The sequence below is a fragment of the Microcaecilia unicolor genome, chromosome 10, assembly GCF_901765095.1.
Source record: "Microcaecilia unicolor chromosome 10, aMicUni1.1, whole genome shotgun sequence".
Classification (NCBI taxonomy): domain Eukaryota; kingdom Metazoa; phylum Chordata; class Amphibia; order Gymnophiona; family Siphonopidae; genus Microcaecilia; species Microcaecilia unicolor.
In genome coordinates this window covers 217234022-217258553 of record NC_044040.1, presented here as the reverse complement: position 1 = coordinate 217258553, position 24532 = coordinate 217234022, and the positions used below count along the sequence as shown (strand labels likewise).

The 24532-nt window shown below is 41.9% G+C and overlaps 1 protein-coding gene across 3 annotated transcripts in view; it reads right to left on the bottom strand.

Moving 5' to 3' along the window:
• The window catches only part of PDE6D (phosphodiesterase 6D), a 54475-nt gene that overhangs the window by 9950 nt on the left and 19993 nt on the right, over positions 1–24532 (bottom strand). For all 3 annotated transcript variants that reach the window (XM_030216524.1, XM_030216525.1, XM_030216523.1), the window contains one exon: positions 3832–3920. In XM_030216524.1, coding sequence (XP_030072384.1) covers positions 3832–3913 — 82 coding nt within the window. In that variant the 5' untranslated portion in view covers positions 3914–3920. The remainder of the gene's footprint in view (positions 1–3831; positions 3921–24532) is intronic.

The following is a 24532-nucleotide window of genomic DNA, read 5'->3' as shown; positions in this document are numbered from 1 at the left end:
AAAGCCCTTTAATTGGTCCCAATTTCTACTTCCTCACTACTCCCAATGATAACTACTACCACGAGCCCCAACTAGAAATACTGCAGATCTGCTGTTCATAGGTTGTTTTGACATGGTTTCAAGGTATCATATTTGCAGGGTTTTGTGTTATTCTGTACAGTACCTGGTAGTCATGGAATATAATGTTGTAGTTACCGAGGTGACACCAGAATTTAAATAAATATATATGTTTTGTATGGCTGTAACGGAAACATCCTAGTTCTATACTCTAGAATGGGTAAATGTTTATTGATATTTATTTATTTTTATTTATTAGGATTTATTTACCACCTTTTTGAAGGAATTCACTCAAGTAATTTAGTATGAATGTGTCTACCATTCAACCCCATATCAAACTTTGTATATGGTCCCAGCTAGCATTTAGCCTGTATTTCTTTAAGAAAAAAAAATGTGATAATTTTAGCAGTTGATTAAAAAATAAATTCTGTTTAAGACTATTTTATTTCCTCTGGATCATTTTTAATAATGAAATATTTAGTATTTTATTTTTTTCAGCTGTGAATTTTAGTGTTCAGTGTGTCATACACATGAACATTGTTTGTCAGGTGTGTCAACAGAAGAAAGGTTGAAAACCGCTGCTCTAGTGAAACCATGTTGCCTCGGGTCCTGTAATCTGGTTCAACAAATTTCCAGCCTCATTTCCTGCCAGAATCGTGACTAACAGACTTTCCTGCTAAAATACAAATTAGTGACCAACCGGGAGATAATCATACATGTGACACTCAATGCAAAAGATTGGATAGCATCCCTCTCACTGCTGGACTACTGCCTGCATCTTGGTATTATTGAGTTGTTTAATTAAAACTGGTTAAGGAACTAAGGGTATTAGACTAATATAAAGAACCTTGAGATTATATGGCATATTGTGTGATTTATTTAGTGTTTGCTTCTCAGAAGGTAATGTAATGTAATAAAAAAAAATGAAAACTCCTCTCTTGTTATCCTAATTAGAATAACTGACTATAAATTAAGACTATAAATAAAGAGAAAAATGGTAGGGTGGGTGTGTAGGTGGGCATGAAGATTGAACTAGACCCTGCTGTGCCCTCTGTTAATGCTGTAGGCTGTGACAGTTAAGTCTCTACCTATGGCGGAAAGTTCAAGTTTAAAACTATGGAGAAAAGGGTTTTACACTAAGGAAACTAGTTAATAAGGTTTGCTTTTCTAAATTCAAACTGTTTTTATTAATAAAACTATAATTCCTCTTGTATCCCCAATCTTTAAATCACCAAAGCACTGAGCAAAATAATGTTCACTTACCCAGAGAAATGTCCTCTTCTCTTAGAAAGAAGGTTATCTGGGACCTTTCCTCTCTATATAGTTTTGATTCTAAGGAGACTGCTTCAAATAGACCCTTTGAAAGTTAACACAGTAATCAGGTTGCCCTAGTGACCTTTGCCCACATTGCCCAGTCTGGCGCTTCTAATAAGCTTTAACAAAGCTTTGTGGAGTGCGAAGCATGCTCCACCACGCATGCGTGAGTGCCTTCCTGCCCTCTGCGAGAGCGCGGTTACTGCAGTTAAATACTACAGCATAAAAAGAAAAGAGGAGACAACTTCTTCATCACAGTACCTTATTAACACATAATTTGTGTCAGTAGCACTGCTACCTCTCCTCCTGGCAAAGAACAGAAAATAGCTTTCTTTTAAGACAGAAAAAGTTTGAGCCCTGATCTGCTATTATCCTTTTTAATATTCTAGACAAGAGCGGGCCATGGAACAGAACTCTTGAGTCAGAGGACTAGCTGTTTATGTTTATTTTTTTCCTCACCTGTGAAAGGAACAGGTCACTGGTTTCCCAGCACATTAATACATTGTTTTACTTTACATTTAAACCGCTGTGTGGCTGTATTTTTAACAAGGCTCCGGGGGCTGCTCTCATCTACACTGTTATAGCCCCCCACCCCTGCCAAATCTTTATTCCCTTAAACAAGGCTAAACCTTCCTTTCAGGGTAGTTTTTGTTCTTCTTTTTGGCTCTACAGAGGTCTTGCAGGGAAAGGGAGAAGTAGCCCGTGATCCCCTGCTGGTGGTGGCCGAAGTCCGCAGACTTGGGGCTAGGAGACAAGTCCCCGACTCCACTGAGGTAAGGTCTTTGGACTGAACCTCATGAGCTGCTAGACCAAGGACAACCATAGGAGACACGGTTCATGGACTCTTCATGGAGAGTTGGGCCCATGCAGCAGGATACAGGTGGTAGGCCCATCTACCATCTGCTGGAGGGAGTGAAATACTGAGATAGTCCGGCCTGAACTAGGACAAATCAGTTTTCTCTACCTCCATCTGCTGGTCAGGAAGGGATACAACCTATTTGTGTGGACTGCTCCAGAAGAATGAAAAGGAATTTTATTTTTATTTTTTCCCCATGCACAGCTAAGAAACTGGATGTAGCATCAGCCTCCTTTAGATTCACAGGATAGCACTTAGAACAAACCAGGTGAACACCAAAAAGATCATTGTAGCAGAGCCCAGTATACTTTCCTCTCTATAGGAAACCCTGTTTTTGGATCCAGCAATGGTGAACAATTTGACACTAATTTTATATTACTGTAATGACTGCTAGTTTGTAAATTATCTTCTATTAAAATTATTGTGCCAATACAATAATCCGAATCTGGCAAAATCTTCAGTCTCTGTTAATTGCATTTTAGAATAACAGTTAAAAAGCCTAGATGGCAAAACCTGATCTGTAGACTTGCAGTTCGGTGCTATCTGCTGGCAGAAGGAACTCACCCTTCAAAACCACTGCCAGGCCAATAAAGAAGCATTCTGTTGTCACCAGCAAGGGAACTTTGACTGCAGAGCTGCTGCCACAGCCCTGCTAACATTATAGCACTCTGCTGTCTCTAGCCAGAAAATATGTTAGGCTTTCAAAGCTGCTGTCAGGCTAATACTGCAGCACACTGCAGGCCACCAGCAGAGGGAACTCTGACTCTGCAGAGCTGCTGCCCAGCTAACATTGAAGCACTCTGCTGTCTTTTGGCAGACCTGCAAGACCTAAAAGAGCAACTTCACTGGGTGTCCACTGTACAACTGAATCAGTCTTTCCTCAGAAGCAGATCAGTAAATGGTTGTAATATTTTAGGGATATACAAAACGCACACAGTTAGGATTTGGGGATGAAGAAGGTAAAATTATGTATTACCTGATAATTTTCTTTACTTTAGTCGCAGCAGATGAATCCAGGAACTGGTGGGTTGTATCCGCCTACCAGTTCCTGGATTCATCTGCTGCAGATGCTAAGGAACAGTAAGTCATTTGGTAGCCACCTTATTGGAAAACAAAGCATTATTTCTTTCATCAAAGCTTATAAAGATTTCTGCTGGTTCACATGACAACAACACCCAATTTTATTAGATCTGCCACAGTGGGTGATCACAAAAGAAGCACCTTTCAAAAACATCACATTTTTCTTTGGTTTAACTGTAGGGGAAAAAAGTGAGTAGCCTCATGGTTATAGCAATGTGCTGAGAACTAGGGAAGCCCTTGTAATCTTGGGCAAGTCACTTAACCCTCCATTGCTTCAGGTATATGCTTAAATTGTAAGCTCTCTGGGGAAGGAAAAATACCTACTGTATCTGAACATATCTGGCCATGAGCTAAATTGAAAATCCCTTCCCTGGCTCCTCTAGGTTACCACATACTGAAGTGACAGCTGTCATGTTTGTTAGAAGAGCAAATCATATGTTGGCTCCCAGCCAGAGAGTCCCTGCTCTAAGTCTATCCCGTAGAAATTCCATGAAACACATGCAGCTGGCACTATGATACTGTACCTTCATGTTCTACACCTGGCACAGATAAATCTTCTGTTCCTTGCCAGAGGATCTTTCCTGTTTCTGCATCCCGAAGGTTCATCCAGTTTCTGAATGGGAAATAGTTAAGGAAGGAGAACTGGTGCATTTTAAAGTTCAAAGACTAACATCTGGTGCTTTCTATGGTTTGTGTTCAAAAAAGGCCTGGTGGAGTAAATAAAGTCAAATTACTTTCCTGGAAAAAAAAAGCAGTTTACTAGTCACACAAGTAAGCAAGTTACATGAACATAAAATCTGTGATGCTGATGGCCATTACAGTCCCTTAACATACTACCATTATGATTACCTTGTTGCAGTGTCACCTCTATAACCTTGCTGAAAATAACTGCCATGATGACACTATGGACCGATGCTTGTCTTCACTGTAACAAACTTAGCAATGCATGTGTGGGATCCACTTATCTTTTTACTTTGTTACTGGTCCCAGGGAGGGTCACAGAATGATGCAGTTAAAGGAAAGGAAATTAACAAGTGTGAAGAAACTGTATGTTTAAGCCTGTAAAAATATATTGGATATTTTCCTGTCTTAAATATGTCTGAAGTGTATTTCTCCTGTTTGGCCAGCAGATGGTGCATGTTTATGCTTAAAGCTGTAACAGAGGACTCACTTCTCTTTCTTTTATTTGCCACACAGATAATAGGAAGTGCCTGTATTGTTGTAACCAGTCTTTATTTGAAACTTGACTGTTCTGGGCTCTGACTGACCTGGAGTTTTGAAATTACCCAGCAGGGGCTGGCTGTTGCTTCAGTCTTAGCCAGGAAGAAAGAGAGACAGATCTCTTTGCTGAGGCTCAGTGAATTACATATCCTGATCTTCCCAGGTACTGTTTAGCCAGTATACAAATGTTTAATTTTCTAATTGATCTATTTTTTCCAGTTACTTGTTATTGTTTGCTATTTGCACATTTTTGTCCACTGTTCAATATTTTTATGAGAATAAACACAATTGTTTGTTCGTTCTGCTTGTCTGGATTGATAAAGAATCCTGGTGATTAGTGTGTTGGGTCTGTGAGTGCATTCTGGGAACTGAGGGACCACTGGGAGTGTGGCTCCAGTAATCTAGAAATCACTGGGGATAACTTGAGAGCGGGAGACTCGCCCAGAGGCAGTTGTGACCCAGTTAGTGGGAGGAGGGTGCTAGTGTAGAGAACGAGCAACAGGTGCACCAGAGCTGTGCTGGGGATAGACCCTCTAAGTGGCCAGGGGGTAACCCCAGGCGAGTGGCTAGGCATTTTGTGAAAACAGGTATGACTAAATGACAACACAAATCTCTGGTGCCCCAGAATGAGGCTTGGGACAACTGAAAGAGGCAGTAGGAGCAACAGAGTGAGGCTTAGATAATCTCGGAACGAGGCTTGGAGCAGGTCAAACAGGGAAACCGGCAGCAGAGACATCAGTGGAGGAGGGACACAGTGATGGGGAGGCGGTCTGGAGAAGCTACAGAGCCCAACCACTGGAAGGATAGGTAAGTCATGTCACGGGGGCATGGCCACGGCTGTGAAATCAGGACTTTATGTTGCCTATGCACAAGTTGAGCGCACTTGCAGGCATTGAGGCACTTGCTTGTTCCTGCACATATAGGTGGCCTCAATAGCTGCCTTTATCCACCGTGCAATGGAAGCTTTTGATGCCACCTGGCCCTTACGTGGGCCATGAAAAAGGACAAACAAATGATCAGAGTCAGAAGGCATTTGAGGAACCTGCAAAATTCAACTTTTGTTTCCTAGTCCTCAGGCCAATGCCCTGATCCAAAAAAGAAGGCAGAGATCCTGATTCACATGGAATGACAAAATGATCTTCAGAAGGAAGGAACCATATTGTATAGAGACCAAGTCCTCTAAGGAGGAGAGAAATGGATTTTGGCACGTGAGCTCAGAAATTATTCTGGCCAAGGCAATGGTCACCAAAAACAACATCTTCAACGTAAGATCCTTGTGAGATGCAACCCTCACGGGCTCAAAGCGAGCTCCCATAAGCATATTAAGCATCAAATTCAAATCCTGGGAGAAAAAGAGATGGGTGAATGAGCAGACCTCTTCAGAAATTGCAAAGTGCCACCATGCGCCACTAAGGAGACCACTAGAAACTTTCCCCTATAACAGGAAAGGGCTTTCAGCAGAACTGCGAGGGAAACTCTGCCAACCTGGAGCCACCACAAAAGGATTCACCGAAAGAACCCAGCTGATCAGTAGTCACAACGGAAAGAGGTAGAGGCTCCTCTCTGGGCCAATGCTGGTCCCATGCAGACAGGAGACTTCAGGGACTTCTGGCTCTGACAGGGGCTCCAGAGGTGTGCAATGGGTCCCTCTTTGGCTCATATAGGGGATAGGCTGGCCCTCTTCAGCCACAAGTAGGCCAATGCCACCTCAGACAAGGTGATCAATTGGAGCTAGGCCCTGATGTTCTTGCACTGTTGATTGGCTGCAAAGCACTAGGCAGTCTCAGTCACTAAGGGGTCATACTCAGTTGGCGGCACTAAGCATTTTACTATCTGGGGAAATCCTGCCTCACCAATCTATTACATTTCTTTGAAGGGGTGAACAAACATGTGGATAAACGTGAGCCGGTCGATACTGTGTATCTGGATTTTCAAAAGGCATTTGACAAAGTACCTCATGAAAGACTCCAGAGGGAATTGGAAAGTCATGGGATAGGAGGTAGTGTCTATTGTGGATTAAAAACTGGTTAAAGTTTAGAAAACAGATAGTAGGGTTAAATGGTCCGTATTCTCAGTGGAGAAGGGTAGATAGTAGGATTCCCCATGAGTCTGTGCTGGGAGCGTTGCATTTTAACATATTTATAAATGATCTAGAGACGGAAGTAATTAGTGAGGTAAATAAATTTGCTAATGACACAAAGTTATTCAAAGTTAATAAATTGCAATAAAATTGTGAAAAATTTAAGAGGTCCTTATGAGACTGGGAGAGTGGGCATCCAAATGGCAGGTGACATTTAATGTGAGCAAGTGCAAAGTGGTGCATGGGGGAAAGAGGAACCAACTACAGCTACATAATGCAAGATTCCACATTAGGAGTCACTAACCAGGAAACGGATCTAGGTGTCATTGTTGTTGATACATTGAAACCCTCTGTTCAGTGTGCGGCGGTAGCTAAGAAAGCAAATAGAATATTAGGTATTATTAGGAAAGGAATGGAAAACAAAAATGAGGACGTTATAATGCCTTTGTATTGTCCATGGTGCGACCACACCTCGAATTCTTGTCACCGCATCTCAAAAAAAGATATAGTGGAAAGAGAAATGAGACTTGATATACCGCCTTTCTGAGGTCTTTGCAACTACATTCAAAGCGGTTTACATATATTCAGGTACTTATTTTGTACCAGGGGCAATGGAGGGTTAACTGACTTGCCCAGGAATCAGAGAAGGTACAGAGAAGGGCAACAAAAATGATAAAGGGGAGGGGACGACTTCCCTATAAGGAAAGGCTAAAGAGTCTAGAGCTCTTCAGCTTGGAGAAGAGACGGCTGAGGGGAGATATGATAGACGTCTATAAAATAATGAGTGGAATGGAATGGGTAGACGTGAATCGCTTGTTTACTGTTTCCAAAAATACTACGATTACGGAGCACGCAATGAAGCTACAAAGCAGTAAATTTAAAATGAATCGGAGAAAATATTTCTTCACTCAACGTGCAATTAAACTCTGGAATTTGTTGTCAGAGAATGTAGTAAAAGCAGTTAGCTTAGTAGGGTTTTTAAAAAGTTTGGATAGGTTCCTAAGAGAAAAGTCCATAAACCATTATTAAAATGACTTGGGGAAAATCCACTGCTTATTTCGAGGAAAAGCACCATAAAATCTATTGTACTGTTTTGGGATCTTGTGAGGTACTTGTGACCTGGATTAGCTACTGTTGGAAACAGGATGATGGGCTTGATGGACCTTCAGTCTGTCCCAATATGGCAATAGTTATGTACTTAACCTTTTTTAAATTCAGATACGCTAACCGCTGTTACTACATCCTCTGGCAAAGAGTTCCAGAGCTTAACTATTCGTTGAGTGAAAAAACATTTTCTCCTATTTGTTTTAAAAGTATTTCCTTGTAACTTCCTTGAGTATCCCCTAGTCTTTGTACTTTTGGAACGAGTAAAAAAAATCGATTTACTTCTACTCGTTCTACACCACTCAGGATTTTGTTGATCTCAATCATATCTTGCCTCATGTGTCTCTTTTCCAAGCTGAAGAGCTCTAACTTCATTAGTCTTTCCTCCCATGAGAGGAGTTCCAACCCCTTTATCATTTTGGTCACTCTTCTTTGAACCTTTTCTAATTCAGCTATATCTTTTTTGAGGTACAGCGACCAGAACTGAATGCAATACTCAAGGTGCGGTCATACCATGGAGCGATACAAAGGCATTATAGTATTTTCGGTCTTATTCATCAACCCTTTCCTAATAATTCCTAGCATTCTGTTTGCTTTTTTGGCCGCTGTAGCATGGAATGTTGCCACAATTTGGGTTTCTGCCAGGTACTTGTGATCTGGATTCACCATTGTTGGAAACAGGATACTGGGCTAGATGGACTATTGTTCTAACCCAGTATGGCTACTCTTATGTTCTTACACTGGTGCACTGGGGACATCGGCCTTCTACCTACAGCTCATTCATTGTTAAAAGTCAGGTAAGACAAACTGTACCTTTACCTGGCCCCACTTATGTATGTATCTTCAACGTCCACTACAATCCATCCTAATAATGCAGCTCTTCTTAACTGCTGCTCATTGAAAGGAAAGCATTTTCATATATGTGATCTCATAACACTTTACAGACTTGATTTACTATGTCTAACAGGCATGGCTTCAAGATTCTGACGCGGCTGACGCCTGTTATTTGAACCATGTGACTCCACCTAGGTATCAGTACTCTTGGCAAAACCGACCCACCTTTTGTGGTGGGGGAATTGCTCTTATCTACAGCTATCTGACTTTTCAGGTTCATCCAAAACTACAATAGAACATCTTTTCTTTTGTATGAATTCCTCCCCCACCCCTTTAGATTTTCTTTTACTTTATTGCCTCCCTCCCATTTCAGCTGCTTCATTTCAGCAATTAAGTTTCTACTAAGTGATCATTGTTTAGTTTCACATCCAATTATTTTGAGAGGTTTTATACATATAGATGATCCTACATCTTATACTCAAGATCTTGTTACATTAATATCCAATCTTAACCTTATTCAATAAGTATCAACTCCCAATCGTAACGAGGGTCACACCCTTGATTTTCAACACAATATACTCTTCAGCTTACTGCGCTACATACATTACCTTGGACAGATCATTCATTACTTCTTTTTCATTCTACTTTTTAAATTTTACAGACTAATTCTAAATCTAAGAAAATCACATTTCACGATCTAAAAAATATAACAGCTTTGACTCTACTTCAACATTCTAATCTTGATTTTACTGTTTTTTCAGTTATCCTTAACAGATCAAGCTACTCAATGGATTACATCCCTACAAACAATTTATAATTCTATAGCGCCACCTATTACTAGAGTTGTTAGGTCCTTAAGACATCGTTTTGACCCATAGTACACTGCAGATCTTAGAGCGCAAAAACGACAATTGAGACAGCCAGAACATAAATGGCGTCATTATCCCACACCAAATACATTACAAATTTATAAAACGACAGCCTCAATTTACTAAAAGGCTCTTTTGTCAGCTAAAAATAAAAAGCTATACTGAAAGAATCACCAAAGCCTCTAATACCACAACAACATTAAAAAGAACCTTATCATTTACCATGTTAGTAAAACTATTTGTAATGAAATCCCATCTCCTCAATCTCTTGCAGATTACTTTGACAATAAAATTGTAACACTTTATAATACTTTTATTTTCAAAATACGTCACAATTGCAGACGGACGTTTCTAACATTCCTTGTAGCTCTTTTGCTACTTTTCATATTCCTTCGACAGCAGAATTAGAAAATCTTTACATGTTACTGCTGCTCCACTTCCTTCCCTATATATTAAAAAATTCATATTGACTTTTCTTCATTTTATTCATACTATGGTTCAGACTTGTTTATCTGATGGTACTGTCCCTTCATCATGGAAAATTGTTGCAGTATTTCCCAAACTTAAGGACACATCCAAATTAGGGCTGTTCATTTAACGCATTTTAATGGGTTAATGCATTAACATTTTTTTACTTGCGTTAATAATTTTAATGCATTAATCGTGTCATGCTGCTCTCTCCTACCACTGCCCTCTCCATCCCTGGTGATCCTGCAGCTTCTCTCCTATCCACCACCGTACACCGGCAGCCTTTTGGCTCCTGCCACCCCGCTCTCTGGCATCTCATTCCCCCCTTCCGTCGGGCCCTCCGAACTTGCCTTGTACACACAGCGGCACTAAGCACACACTGCTCCGCTCCTCTGTAACCAGTGCCATCCCTCTCCCTAGTGTCCCACCTCCTCTGATGAAAATTCCCGTTTCCTGCTTCAGGAGTTGGATGCTCTGGTTACAGAGGAGCAGCGTGTGCTTAATGCCGTGTGTACAAGGGCAAGTTTGGAGGGCCGCACGCACGGTGTGGGAAATGAAATGCCAGAGAACAAGGGGTGGTAGGACAGAAAAGGCTGCCTGTGTGTGGCGGGGGAGGAAGGTAGGAGAGAACAAGCTGCAGGAGCATCGGGGGAGGGAGGGGATCAGCAGTAGGAGAGAAAAATATATGCAGGAGGGAGGAAGAGTCTGGGAGACAGTCATGGGGTGGTAGAAAAGAAAAGGCTAATAGTTTTGGGGGGGGGGTAGGAGAGAAAGTGGGGTGACTGGAGATAAAAAGCTGCAGGAACATCCAGGGAACAGGGGGAAATGAGATTGTGCCAAAGGAGAGGAGAGGAAGGAAAGGAAAGGAAAGAGATGAGATGCTGCCTAGAGAGAGGAAGGGAAGAGAGATGGTGCCCACAGAGGGGAAGGGAAGGGAGGAGAGATGATGCCCACAGAGAGGAAGGGAAGGGAGGAGAGATGGTGCCCACAGAGAGGAAGGGAAGAGAAGAGAGATGGAGATGATGCCCACAAAGAGGAAGGGAAAGAGAGGAGATGGTGCCCACTGAGGGGAGGAGAGACTACTACTACTTAACATTTCTAAAGCACTACTAGGGTAACGCAGCGCTGTACAGTTTCACAAAAAAGGACAGTCCCTGCTCAAAGGAGCTTACAATCTAAAGGATGAAATGTCAAGTTGGGGCAGTCTAGATATCTTGAATGGAGATATAACGGTTATGTGCCGAAGGCGACATTGAAGAGGTGGGCTTTGAGTAAAGATTTGAAGATTGGCTGGGAGGGGGCTTGGCGTATGGGTTCAGGTAGTTTATTCCAAGCATAGGGTGAGGCGAAGCAGAAAGGGCGGAGCCTGGAGTTGGCGGTGGTGGAGAAGGGTACATTCAGGTACAAAGAACGGAATCGCGGGACATCGAGGGAAGGGAGGGCGGGGCAGAGCAGAATCGATGGGATGGGAAGAGAGGAGAGGAGAGAATTGCGACACATGGATGGGAGGGCAGAGAAGAGGAGAATCGCTGGACATGGAGAGGAGGGGAGGGAAGGGAAGAATTGCTGGATATGGTGGGGAGGGCAGGGGAGACAGAAAAAAAATCGCTTACAAGGCAGCCTTCCTAGGGCCCGTTTCATGGTTGAGGAAACGGGCTTCGTTCCACTAGTTTGATCATATTACGCCCCATGTGAAGATAGCCCACTGGCTTCCTGTACAACAAAGGATCAATTATAAACTCCTTCTATTGGTTTTTAAAACAATACATGTAGAACCATCTTTTTATCTATATCATCATTCAATTCGTTATGTACCTGCTCGTACTCTTCGATCTCTCAAAATTGCCTATATATGCCTAGTCATAAAGAAATATTACATGAACAGAGAAAATATTTTTTCAGTATAAGGACCACTTTTGTGGAATTCACTTCCTTACCCATCTACATTTGCAGACATCCTTGACCCAATTTAAAATAGACTTGAAAACCTACCTTTTCTTAGATGCTTATACTTGAGGCATTAGCCTATGTAAATCCTGCAAAACACTGGAGTTACCTTGTGTGTATCCCTTCCCTGCTTTTCTATCATACATTATAGTTTTGCCCCCTTTCCCTTCGCTATGTTGTATAATTCAGACACTACCTTATAAAAATTATTTTTAGAGTGTAAACCACTTAGATGGCAACACCGTAGAGCAGGAAAAAACGTATGTAATAAAGTTGGACATGGGGGCGTTGGGAGGGGAATTAAGATGCTGGGTTGTGAGGGTGAGGGATAAGGCCTTGAGCTTCTGCTGAGGTGGGATGGGAAGGGCTGGGTAGGGTGCACAGTTGAACCGTCACCTAGGGCGCTGGATACACTAGGGCTGCCCTGGCTACCTTCTCTAATACAAAGTGCCCATCTCTCTGTCAGTCACTGGTCTTTCTCCAGACGAGTTTACACTGGCCTCCATACTTTATGACAGTGCAACCCCAGAACTCACACAGTATTTTGCTCCATTTCTTGAATCAGTTTCATCTTCCAGTCTGTCGTTTATAGAGGAATCGAAACCTTCCATTTCCTTGCAAAACACATTCTCGCCACCAATAAATGCTAATTAGCTGACATATGGCTATGCAAGCTTATGACAGCAGATCCCATGGAGAAGCCCAAGAATCTAGTGCCTCATCTGAGGGAAGTTCTCATTAGTTATTTCCTTGCATGTCTTACCAACCTAGTTCCAAAAGGAGCTAATCTTAGGGAAGTCCCATAGCATATACCTAAGCATGTCCTTTTCCCACACCTCTTCCTCCACAGGAAAGAGTCCTATTAATTTGACTAAGGTGAACTGGAGCAATATCTAGAATAGAATTTTATATTGTCTAAGACACTGATTCTTTTTAATGCTACCCCTCAATTCTGGTCACTGGCTCTCTGTCCAGGACCCATGGAAATCCCACTGCCAGTCCCGCTGATAATAATGATTATCTTTTTAGCCAATGTAATTATTTTATATATTTGCACTGTTAGGCCAATCCCTCTAATTGTTCTTTGGAAGAAATCCCCCATTGGATGCAACGGTTTCAAAAAGCGCTTTCTTTCTGGAGTGCAAGTAGTGCTCAAGTGTCGCGTCCGCAGCTCCCTCCGGCTCCTCCGCCGCGGGGGGCGGGAGCCGGCGTCCACTTCAGCGAGGGTCGACGATCCAGAAGCCGCAGCGGGGAGCCGGGGCCCGCCGCGGTGATGGCCGCCCAATCCGGGGCCGAGGCCGGTGATTGCGGCCGCCGGTCTCGCGGTCACCGGCTGTGGGGGCGGTGTTTGCGCTGCGGGAAGAGGCGGTGCCGAGGCACGATGGCCAGCGTCCTCGTCTCTCCCGGGTGCGGGGGTCCGGAGCTCCGCCTCTGAGGTGCTGGATTGGGCAGACAGAGCCAATCAGAAGGGCTCTGTCAATAGCCAGGTTCGGGTTGGTCGGCTATACCTGCGGGGGCAGGGCGGCTGATGCTGAACAGTACTTAAGGAAGAGAACTGAGTTAGAATTTTGCTTCAGGTTCTGTTCCCGAGGCCCGTTTCTATTTTGTTCCTGTGTTCCTCTGTTTCGTGTTCCTTTGGTTTTGACCTATGGACTGTTCCTGGTTTTTTACCTGCTCGCTGCCTGCCTCGACCACTTGCCGGATCTTGACTTCATTGTCTGCTGCCTGCCCTGAACTTTGACTGTTATTGGATGTTCTCGTTCTCCATCTGCCCCCTGCTTTCCTGGTCCCTGTCCGGGTCAGCTTGGCACCCCATGGTTCCTGAAGTCCCGTTGACCGCCTGCAGCTGGGAGCTCAACCCTTGGTGGACGGCGGTCGCCGCGGGTGAAGACTTGGGGTTGCACGGCTGTTCTTTAAGGTCCCTCGGGGACTTACAGGACCTAAGGGCTCACCATCCTTGCATACAAGACATCAAGTTGCGATAAGGTGAAATCAAGTTTTTCTTTCTTACTTGCTATATTGCTAAAGGGCGATTGCCATCAAAGCAGTTTACAGAGTTACATAAATAAGTGAGAATGAAAGGTACTACAATGTGCATAACAAAAGAGGGGCAGGAAATAAGAGATAGGAAGAAAAGGAAAAAGGGAAAATAAGAAATGATATTATACCTGATAATTTCCTTTCCTTTAGTCGTGCCACACCTTCCTGAATGAGTGGGTGTTATCCCCTCCTACTAGCAGATGGATGTAGAGAACAACTGATCTCTTCCAGTGAGCTCAATGGTATAACCTGCTGGTGCTTAGTGAGAAACTACAGTATGCATCTACCAAAGCAGCAGAAGGTCCCTATGTACATACATAAGTACACAAGTATCACCATACTGGGACAGACCAAAGGTCCATCAAGCCCAGCATCCTGTCTTCTGAGGATAGGTCTCAGGATAGTACGGCCCAAGTAAAGGAAAGGAAATTATCAGGTATGACAATTTCACCTTCCTTGTTGTCTGGGGCCATACTGTCCTGAATGAATGGGACATCCCAAGCAGATTCAATGGGCGGGGGAAGACAAAGGTAGCATTTCTTTAAATAAACTGCTCATATAACTAGTCTTCAGTTTCATCTTGAATAATAAATATGACATTTCATTCTTAAATTCAGATGGCAACTATTCCAAAAACATGATGCTTTTCCTGAAAACGTATGCTTAACTGTTGAGATAATTCTAATTTTTTTTTAGTAGAAGGATTTAAAAAAGGTAAAAGGTAGTTCCCTGCACGCAAATACCACTTTGCAAATTTAGTTTCTTGGCAGCCTATTAGCAGGCTGGTTTGCCACTCTCTACCTCCAGTTACAGTTACCCCCGGCTAAGGTCAAGTACTTATTTATCAACTAAACTTAGATGGACGGCTGAGTTGGCCAGAGACTGGCTACCTAACAGAAATCTCAGTGCATTGTGGGCACAGTAGGCAAGCAACCTACCAATTGTTCCTTCATAGTAGAAGGAATAGAAAGACAAATCGGTCTGCGAGTGCAATATCTGCCCTGGAAAATATTCAGTTAACAGAAGATCACAATTGTATATTATTCACTTGTTCAGAACCCTTATTTTATTATCCTCACTTTAATATTCCCTTATCTCTTGTTTGTCCTAATTAGATTGTAAGCTCTGTCAAGCAGGGACTGTCTCTTCATGTTCAAGTGTACAGCGCTGCGTACGTCTAGTAGTGCTATAGAAATGATAAGTAGTAGTAGTAGTCTGTAGGATTCCGGAATCTTTGCTACTGTTTGAGATTCTGCATGGAATCTTGCTACTCTTTGGGATTCCGGAATCATTCTGCTCTTTGTCCTTATCTCTTGTTTGTCCTGTTTGTCTGTCCTACTTAGATTGTAAGCTCTGTTGAGCAGGGACTGTCTCTTCATGTTCAAGTGTACAGCGCTGCATATGTCTAGTAGTGCTATAGAAATGATAAGTAGTAGTAGTATATATTTAACAATTTCACTAGGTACAAATTTAGGGAATCCATTTGATAAGACTGTTAAAGTTGCTTTACCAACCCCACAGAATTTTCTTTCAATGGTGTTATGACTGGATTTTATAAACATGCAACAGGGGCATTTCTAGAAGAAAAAAAAACTTGTTTTGCTTTTGCTGAAAGGTGAGCATTTAACTTTGTTATTCTTTCTAACAATTACAATTGTGTTGAAACTGAATTGACATGTGCAGATTTAAATGACAAATAGAGCAGGGTATGCCTAGTTGTCAGTCTGAGTCACAGGTGTGGTTTACTTGTAATTAAGAGTAATAGTTCTCTTGGGAGGTGATTAATTCTCCATCAGCCTAACAATTATAGTTGTTGTAGGTGGCTGTGTGTACATGTAGAAAAGAACACTGAATTGTTGTTAATCAGAAAAGGTTTCTCACCGATTATGCTGAAGGATTTTCATAACTTATGACTGGAGGAAGCACAGCTGGTTATGAAAACGATAGCCATCAGTTATTAAAAGTAGTGGCCTGTACTTATGGTCTCATGAGCACATCAGAATGCTAAAAATACTTAGTTTCACTTGGCAGCTCTCTCACCCAAACAATGCACAAGAGAGTTCTCTTATAATAAAGAGAAGCTCACTAGGAACCATAAATGTAAACACTTTTCAGTTCTGCAGGAGATTCAGGATAAACATGCAGAATGCTCACATAAAAGACTATGAACAGCAGAAACTAGTTTCTTTATTTCTTCACTCTAGTCCTCCTTTTTCCTTGGTGTCAGGCTAATGGAAGAAAAAGGATTTTATAAATCACATCAGCAAGTCAGAACAGACTGATTTTGTTTTTTAGCACCAAGACAAAACAAAGTGAAATTATTCTTACCTGTTAATTTCCTTTCTTTGAGTCCTACTAGACCAGTCCAGACCAATGGGTTGTGTCCCCATAACAGCAGATGGGAGGCAGAGAGACTTGAATATTTAAGGAGTGGTGTGCAGCCTGGAACACCTCAGTATACCAATGCAAGATCAGGAGAACATGAAGAAACAAGAAACGATGGTGCCCACGCAGAGAATTTTCTGATAGAAGCTAAACTCTTCAACTTAGAATTATCTACAATACACAGCCAGAAGTGCTAACTAGGAACCTGGAAGACATACTGAGCAAAACTGACATAATAAAGAGTAGTAAATCACCTGGACTGGATGGCATGCACCTAGGGTACTGAAAGAACTCAAACGTGAAATTGCTGATCTGCTGTTAGTGTAATTAATCGTCCATGGTACCTGAAGATTGGAGGGTGGCCAATGTAACACAGATTTTTATAAAGGGTTCCATGGCTGATCTGGGAAATTACAAACTGGTAAAGCCTGCCATTAGTGCTGGGCAAAATAGTGGAAACTATTATAAGGACTAAAATTAAAGAACACAAACATGATTTAATAGGACACAGTCTGCATGGATTCAGCCAAGGGAACTTTTGCCTCAGCAATTTGCTTCATTTCTTGAAGAAATTTCATGAAGAAACATGTGGATAAAGGCAAGCTGCTTGATATAGTGTCTCTAGATTTTCAGAAAGCTTTTGAAAAAGATCCTCACGAAAGACTCCTGAGAAAATTAAAGAGTCATGGGATAGTAGGCAATGTTCTTTTGTGGATTAGGAATTGGTTATTGGACAGAAAATGGTAGGCTTAAATGGCCATTTTTCTTAATGGAAGAGGATGAATAGTGGAGTGCTGCAGGGATCTGTACTGGGACTAGTGCTATCTATCATATTAATAAATGATCTGGAAATCACAATAACAAGCGAGGTGATTAAATTTGCAGATGACAAAACTATTCAAAGTTGTTAAATCACATGCGGACTGTGAAAAATTACAGGAAGACTGGGCATCAAATGGCAGATGAAATTTAATGTGGACAAATGCAAACATTTGGAAGAATAATCCAAATCAGTTACCTGATGCTAGGGTCCACCTTAGGAGTAAGCACCCAAGAAAAAGATCTAGGTGTCATTGTAGACAATATGCTGAAATCTGCCCAGTGTGTGGCAACGGCCAAAAAAAAAAAAAAATCAAACAGGATACTAAGAATTATTAGGAAAGTGATGGTAAATAAGACCAAGAATATTTAAATGCCTCTGTATTGCTCCATGGTGCAACCTCACCTTGACTACTGCATTCAATTTTGGTTGCCGTATCTCAAAAAAGATATAGCAGAATTAGAAAAGGGTCAAAGAAGAGCAACCAAAATGATAAAGGGGATGGAACTCCTCTCGTATGAGAAAATGCTAAAGAGGTTAGGGCTTTTCAGCTTGGAAGACAGACAGCTGAGGAGAGATATGACTAAGGTTTACAAAATCCTGAGTGGTGTAGAATGGGTAAGAGTGAGTCAATCTTTTTACGCCTTCGAAAAGTACAAAAACTAGGAGACACTCAATGAAATTACATGGAAATACTATTAAAACAAACAGGAGGAAATATTGTTTCACTCAAACAATAGTTAAGCTCTGGAACTCATTGCCAGAGTATGTAGTAACAATGGTTAGCGAATCTGGATTCTAAAAAAGTTCCTGGAGGAAAAGTCCATAGTCTTCTATTGAGACAGAAATGGAGAAAGCCACTGCTTGCACTGGGATTGGTAGCATGGAATGTTGCTACTGAGATTCTACGAGGTACTTGTGACCTGAATTGGCCACTGCTGGAAACAGGGTTTGGCTCTGTCTCCTTTGTTCATTGTTTTGCTCTAATCTTTGGGTAAGGCACTTGAACAATTAAAATTTTTACACATATATGCAGATGACTTTACTTTACTGTTACCAGTCTCAAATGATTGGTCTTCTACTTCTGATAATATAACTAGTTCTGCTCAATTAATTGAACGCAGGATTTCTAGCAATCATTTGAAATTGAATCAAGAAAAGACCAAGTTTTTGTGGTTAAGATCTTTAAAACATGAACTTCTACAAAGTTTTTCTATTGGAATGGATTTTTTTGTCTGACAATTCCTCAAGAATTTTAGGAGTTGAAGTTGACTTTTTTGGTCATATAAAACAGCCTGTACAGAAATATTTCCATGTGATGCACAAGTTAACAGCAATACGCAAATTTTTGGGGTTTATTGAATTCAGATTGTTGGTTCAGGCCTTGGTCCTGTCTAGAGTAGATTATTGCAACATTGTATGCACAGGATATTTAAAGAACTCTAGTTAATAGAGTTCAACTGATGCAAAAATCAGGCGGCTCGACTGATTTTTGGTTTCCTGTGGAGGAGGCCGGAGTCCAGTTTAAGCTTTGTACTTTTATTCATAAGATTTTAATGGGTCTAGTGCCTTTCTATCTTTGTAACTGGGCTAGTGTACTTCATTATTAATTCTCCCTATAACACTCGAAATTTGATGCTCTTACATTTTCTGTTTGTTAGACAACTCAAATTTAGGTCCACATTCAATACTTCTCTCTATTATCAGTCTGTGATATTGTGGAACTCTTTGGTAATCCAAACAAATCCAATTTCAGATCTAATTAATTGATTTTCCTGTGTTGAAATATGTAAATTGATCACTACCGCTCCTTTCCCCTTCCTGTGATTGAAGGCCGCAAGGCACTAGGCATTCCACTGTACTGCTATGAGACTGAAGCAATGCAATACCCAGTGATCCCCATCAGAAGCAGAAAAACTGTCGGATATAACTCCCGCTCTCCTGGATCTAGAGTTTGCTGACTGAGAAAATCTACTTGCATGTCTTTACCACCTGAAATAAGACCCATTCCTTAATTTGATCAGTATAACAGGCCTGGCAAATGGCTCGTAAACTGTTTGGAGTGGACTGAAGAGTATCTCAGTATAGTGAAATTTAGTCATACCTGCTAATTTCCTTTAGTCATGCTATACCATCATTTACAAGTGGGCGCTATCACTTCCTGCCAGCAGATGGAGGTACAGAAACTGAACATTCCCAGCAACATCACTGGTATAATTGGTTGGTGCTCAGTAGAAAGCTCCAGTATGCCTCTGCCAAATCAGCAGAAAGTCCCATAAAGCATACCAATGTTCCATCAACCACTACAGCTATATAGAAACACATTTTCTTAATTTGAATCTTTTTTTTCTAAACACCACTGGAGAGAGAGACAGACATCCCCAAGAGTCCTGGCAAACATAGTCTTCTGAAGAAGGGTCTAAGAATGTCTTACTGTTATATGTTCCCACCCGAAACCTCCGTTCACAGGACAAATCCCTCCTCTCAGTACCCTTCTCCACCACTGCCAACTCCAGGCTCCGCCCATTCTGCCTCGCCTCACCCTATGCCTGGAACAACCTTCCTGAGCCCTTACGTCAAGCCCCCTCCCTGCCCATCTTCAAGTCTCTGCTTAAAGCCCACCTCTTCAATGCTGCCTTCGGCACCTAACTCTTACCTTCAGGATATCCAGAATGCCCCAATTTGACTGCCCCTATCGGACTGACTGTTCACGTGTCCTTTAGATTGTAAGCTCTTTGAGCAGGGCCTGTCCTTTTATGTTAAATTGTACAGCGCTGCGTAACCCTAGTAGCGCTTTAGAAATGTTAAGTAGTAGTAGTATTGGACCAAATGGTTTGCAAGATCATCATTGGTAGCAAAGAAAGAGCAGACTGTATAGAAATGCAGACTTTATTCACTACTTAAACTCCCGGGTTCTTACACACACACGCCCGACATTGCCATGTTTTGCCCAAAGGGGCTGCTTCAGGGGTGGTAAATTACCAGTGGTGTACACCTTCAAATTTCATCAAACTGGAAAAAAAAAGTACTTCTGACAAGTGTTTGCAAGTAGTGATTCTTCTGGTCCTTAACATGCAGAAAGTACCTGGGCATACTCACAGGGCAGGGGAAGACAAAACCTCCTGAATGACGGCTTTGCTAAAGTCAGAATGGGCTCTGGCCAGCACATCAATCTCTAAAGCTTCACAAAAAATAGACTGACAATCACATCGCCGTCTGTCAGAAGTACCCACAAAACTCCACCTGGGCCTCTGCCCAGTAGGATGCCTGTAACGCTTTGCACTTGATTTACCGTTCCTTATGCCGTTTATTATTTTCAGTCGTATCTTTCTTCCATTTTCTGAAGAATTTTCTTTTATCTCTAATAGCTTCCTTCAACTCACTTTTTAACCATGCCGGCTGTCACCCGGCATTCCTTCCTCCTTTTTTTAATACATGAAACATAACTGGCCTGGGCTTCCAGGACGGTATTTTTAACAGCATACACACCTGATAAATTGTTGACCTTCGCAGCTGCTTCTCTTAAATTTTTTTTAACTGTTCCTCTTGTTGGCTCCTGTACCAGCTGCTCCATAAAGCAGTCCTTGATTTTGTTGAGGAATTTTACTTCTCTAGCATGCCCCAATGTTACATTTACCCAGTCAATATTGGGTTAATTGAAAGTCATCCATTATTACTGTGTTCTCCAGCTTGTTAGCCTCCCTAATTTCCGATAACATTTCTACATCTGTCTGTTCATCCTGACCAGGTAGACAGTATACACTCCTATCACAATCCTTTTCCCCTTTACATATGGAATTTCAATCCATAGGGATTCCAAGATGTGTTTTATGTCGTGCAGAATTTTTAGTCAATTTGATCCACCCTAGTACTACATATAATTTGTTCCCTGCTATGACAGTGTCCCGCTGGTTATCCTCCTTCCACCAGGTCTCAGAGATGCCTATTACATTTAATTTTTCATTTAGTGCAATATATTCTAACTCTCCCATCTTATTTCTTAGGTTTCTGGAATTTGCATATAGACATTTCAAACTACAGTGAAACCTCGGCTTTCGTCAATAATCCGTCCGAAAACAATCGGCAAAATCCGAAACCGACGAAAACCGACATCAACGAAAACGAGGTTTCACTGTATGCTTGTTGTTCCTATTTACAACTTGCTCAGCAGTTAACAGTGGTAATTTGCAATCTTGAAAATCTGCTTTTTATTTAAAGACACCTGGTCGTCTATAGTCTCTATTGCAACCATGATATCTTTGAAAGATACCTTGTTCTAAACCATGCACTTTTGAGTGACTGTCGGCCTTCCACCAGTTTCTAGTTTTAAAGCTGCTCTCTTTTTAAAATGCTGTTGCCAGAAGGCTGGTTCCACCCTGGTTATGGTGGAGCCCATCATTCCAAAATAGGCTTCCCCTTCTCCAGAATGTTGCCCAGTTCCTAACAAATCTAAAACCCTCCTCCCTGCACCATCACTTCATCCATGCAATGAGATTCCGGAGCTCTGCCCATCTCTTGGGCCCTGCGCATGAACAGGAAGCATTTCTGAAAATGCTACCCTAGAGGTTTTGGATTTGAGCTTTCTACCTAAGAGCCTAAATTTGGCTTCCAGAACCTCTCTCCCACATTTCCCTATGTCATTGGTATCCACGTGAGCCATGAAAGTAGGCTCCTCCAAAGCACTGTCTAAAATCTTATCTAGGTGCTGTGTGAGGTCTGCCATCTTCCCACCAGGCAGGAAAGTGACCAAGCAATCCTAACATCCACCAGTCACCCAGCAAGCTACATTCCTAATGGTTAAAACTCCAACTACAATGGCAGTCCTAACCTTTCCCTCTTGAGCAGAAGCCCCTGAAGACACATCCTCGGTGCTAGAGGATGTCGCATCTCCTGGAGGGCAGGTCCTAGCTACAGGATCACTTCCTGCCTCTCCACAGTGATGCTCTCCCTTCAGAAGGCCATTCTCCTCCATGGCAGCACAGAGGTTGCTTTATCATTTACTTCAACACTCATGTTGTTAAACATCAAAGACATTTTTGACAAGAGTGTTTACAAGCAGTGACGCCATTCTAATAGAACACTGGTCTCTTAAACCCTGAAGCAGCTTTCTATACTGAAACGCTGGTCACCATCAATGAGACCCTTCTCTCTTTTACTGCTTGTAAACACTTGTCAAAAATTTCTTTGATGTTTAACAACTTGAATGTCAAAAACTGGATTATATATAATGAACTGTTTAATGTCGTGATTTAAAAAGTGGAAAGGTTTTTATGCCTGTGAGGAACCGCCCCTTTTATGGACTGTGCGAACATCATTGATTCCGGACTAGGGGCTGAGGCTTTTCCTTTCCATTTAATAATTGTTTTGAAGAAGAAAGTGCAATTTATTTCAATTAGTTTCATGACTATCACTGTACTGTTCTGTTGATGTGTGTTTTGAAGTAGAACCGCAATTTCTATTTTTTGGTTTCGTTTTCCACTGAACACCAGACCCTGTGATGTCACTGGGAAAAGAGTCAGTCAGTTCCTCTACTTCCCTGCTGGTAGGCAGGGACAATGATCAGGATCATGCAGCCAAGATTGTAAGGAATAATGCATTATAGAAGTATAGAGGAAGGACACACAGAGCAAGACAGACATACATGCAGAAGAGTTGGAAATAATTATATGAGGAATGCTCTACATGTTTTTTTTTTTACAACTTCCTCCCATTCCTGCTGTTGTTCCCCTATTCCTGTTGGGTTGGCTCTAAATCATTCATTTTCTTTGTATAATCCCCCATTATATAGGGATTACTGAGTGGTGTTAATTTCTCTCTGGAGTCACTGGGAGGAGTGAGTGGGATATTCCTGGGTGGGAGAGAAACCCAGTCCAAGGGGAGTATTTATGCAATAAGTTGCAGAGAGAAATGGTTCTAGTTTATAACTGATAGTTAAGGTGGAATCTGAAGGCAATAAAAGTTCTTTGCTGGTGCATGTGGTCTTTGGTTGCCTTCACCCCTGCCAAGACCCTAGGAGGAGAGGGCTTATTCTGGAAAAGCAGCATAAATTAAGGACGAAATAAAGAGTAGTTCCCGTCCCTAAAAGCTAAAACTGAGGGTGGAAGAGCTCCGAGTGGGAAAGGGGAACCCAGCCTGGGAACAGGAGCTGGAGCAGGGGAAGCCTGTTCAAGGCCAGGGTGTGACCCTGAGAGGTATATCGCTGGAAGGACAGTGATCCGAGTCATCAGGAGCAGCCTTGGATTATAGGAGCCTAAAGAGATTGGTGATGAACTGGAGGAGCTGTATATTTGTTTATAATTCTGGATTGCAAAAAGAAAACGGTCTAGTAGTAAATAAAACTGTACCAAATGGTCTTGGCTTGATTAAAACAAAAACCTCTTAAATCAAATGCTGACTGTTTTGGATTTACTGCTGTTGCAGTGTTTAGTATAAAAGACAAACCTTGTGTGTGCTGAGTATCCTTTGAGACAGAGAGTGAAAGAGAATGAAGAGCTGACTCCAGAACTGTTAAGGATACAAAATAATAATAATAAAACCCATCTTAAAATCCAATGGTTTCCTGGATTTGTATCCAGCCCCAGCCTGTACCCAAGCTCAAATGAGGGAGATTAGACAGTGCAGGAAGCAAAGTGACAAGTAAAGGATCTCTCCTTCTCTCCCCGCCCCTCTCAGTTTGTGGCCTGTTTCTCTGCGGAGGGATAACTGAGCTGGTCAGCGAGACCTGGGTTATATCTGTTATAACATCTAACTAACTACTAACTAACTAACATTTCTAAAGCGCTACTAGGGTTACGCAGCGCTGTACAATTTAAACATAGAAGGACAGTCCCTGCTCAAAGAGCTTATAATCTAAAAGTGATTGAACCATATAGCTTTCATAATGATCACTATGTATGGTGATACTTAGTGACCAATAGGTAGAGCTTGCTGCTGGTTACCTTGGGATCTGTGGTACCTTGTAGCTAAAGTACAAAATCCATTGAAATATTTGACCATTAGATATTATTGTCATTGCACTTGGTTTAACTTCATTCTTAATATAAGGTCCCTTTGAAAGCATGCATGGGACTCAGATCTTGGGAGAGTTTGCCGATATGAATTTCAGATCTCCTACCAGTTGGTGTCAGGGTGCCTCACCAGGTAGGCTGGTTATTTCTGTTCGCACCATGGCTACTATTTTCTGTCGTTGGCTTTGTTCCTGTCTGGATTCTTATATAAAATCTAGTTACCATTTGGTTATCTCAGCAGAGATTGGTCTACACTACTTGGTGTTGTCTTGTGCTTTAGCTGCCTACCTTCTTCTGGAACTTATTTGTCTTGTCAGACACTTCTTAATCCTGCTCTAGTTCCTGATGGATTTCAAACTTACTTTTTATCAGCAAGATTCCTTTGTTTGTGTCTCCACTGGGGTTCTTCTACTTTCTGGTTCTGGGTTCAGACAGCAGGTCTGGCAGCTA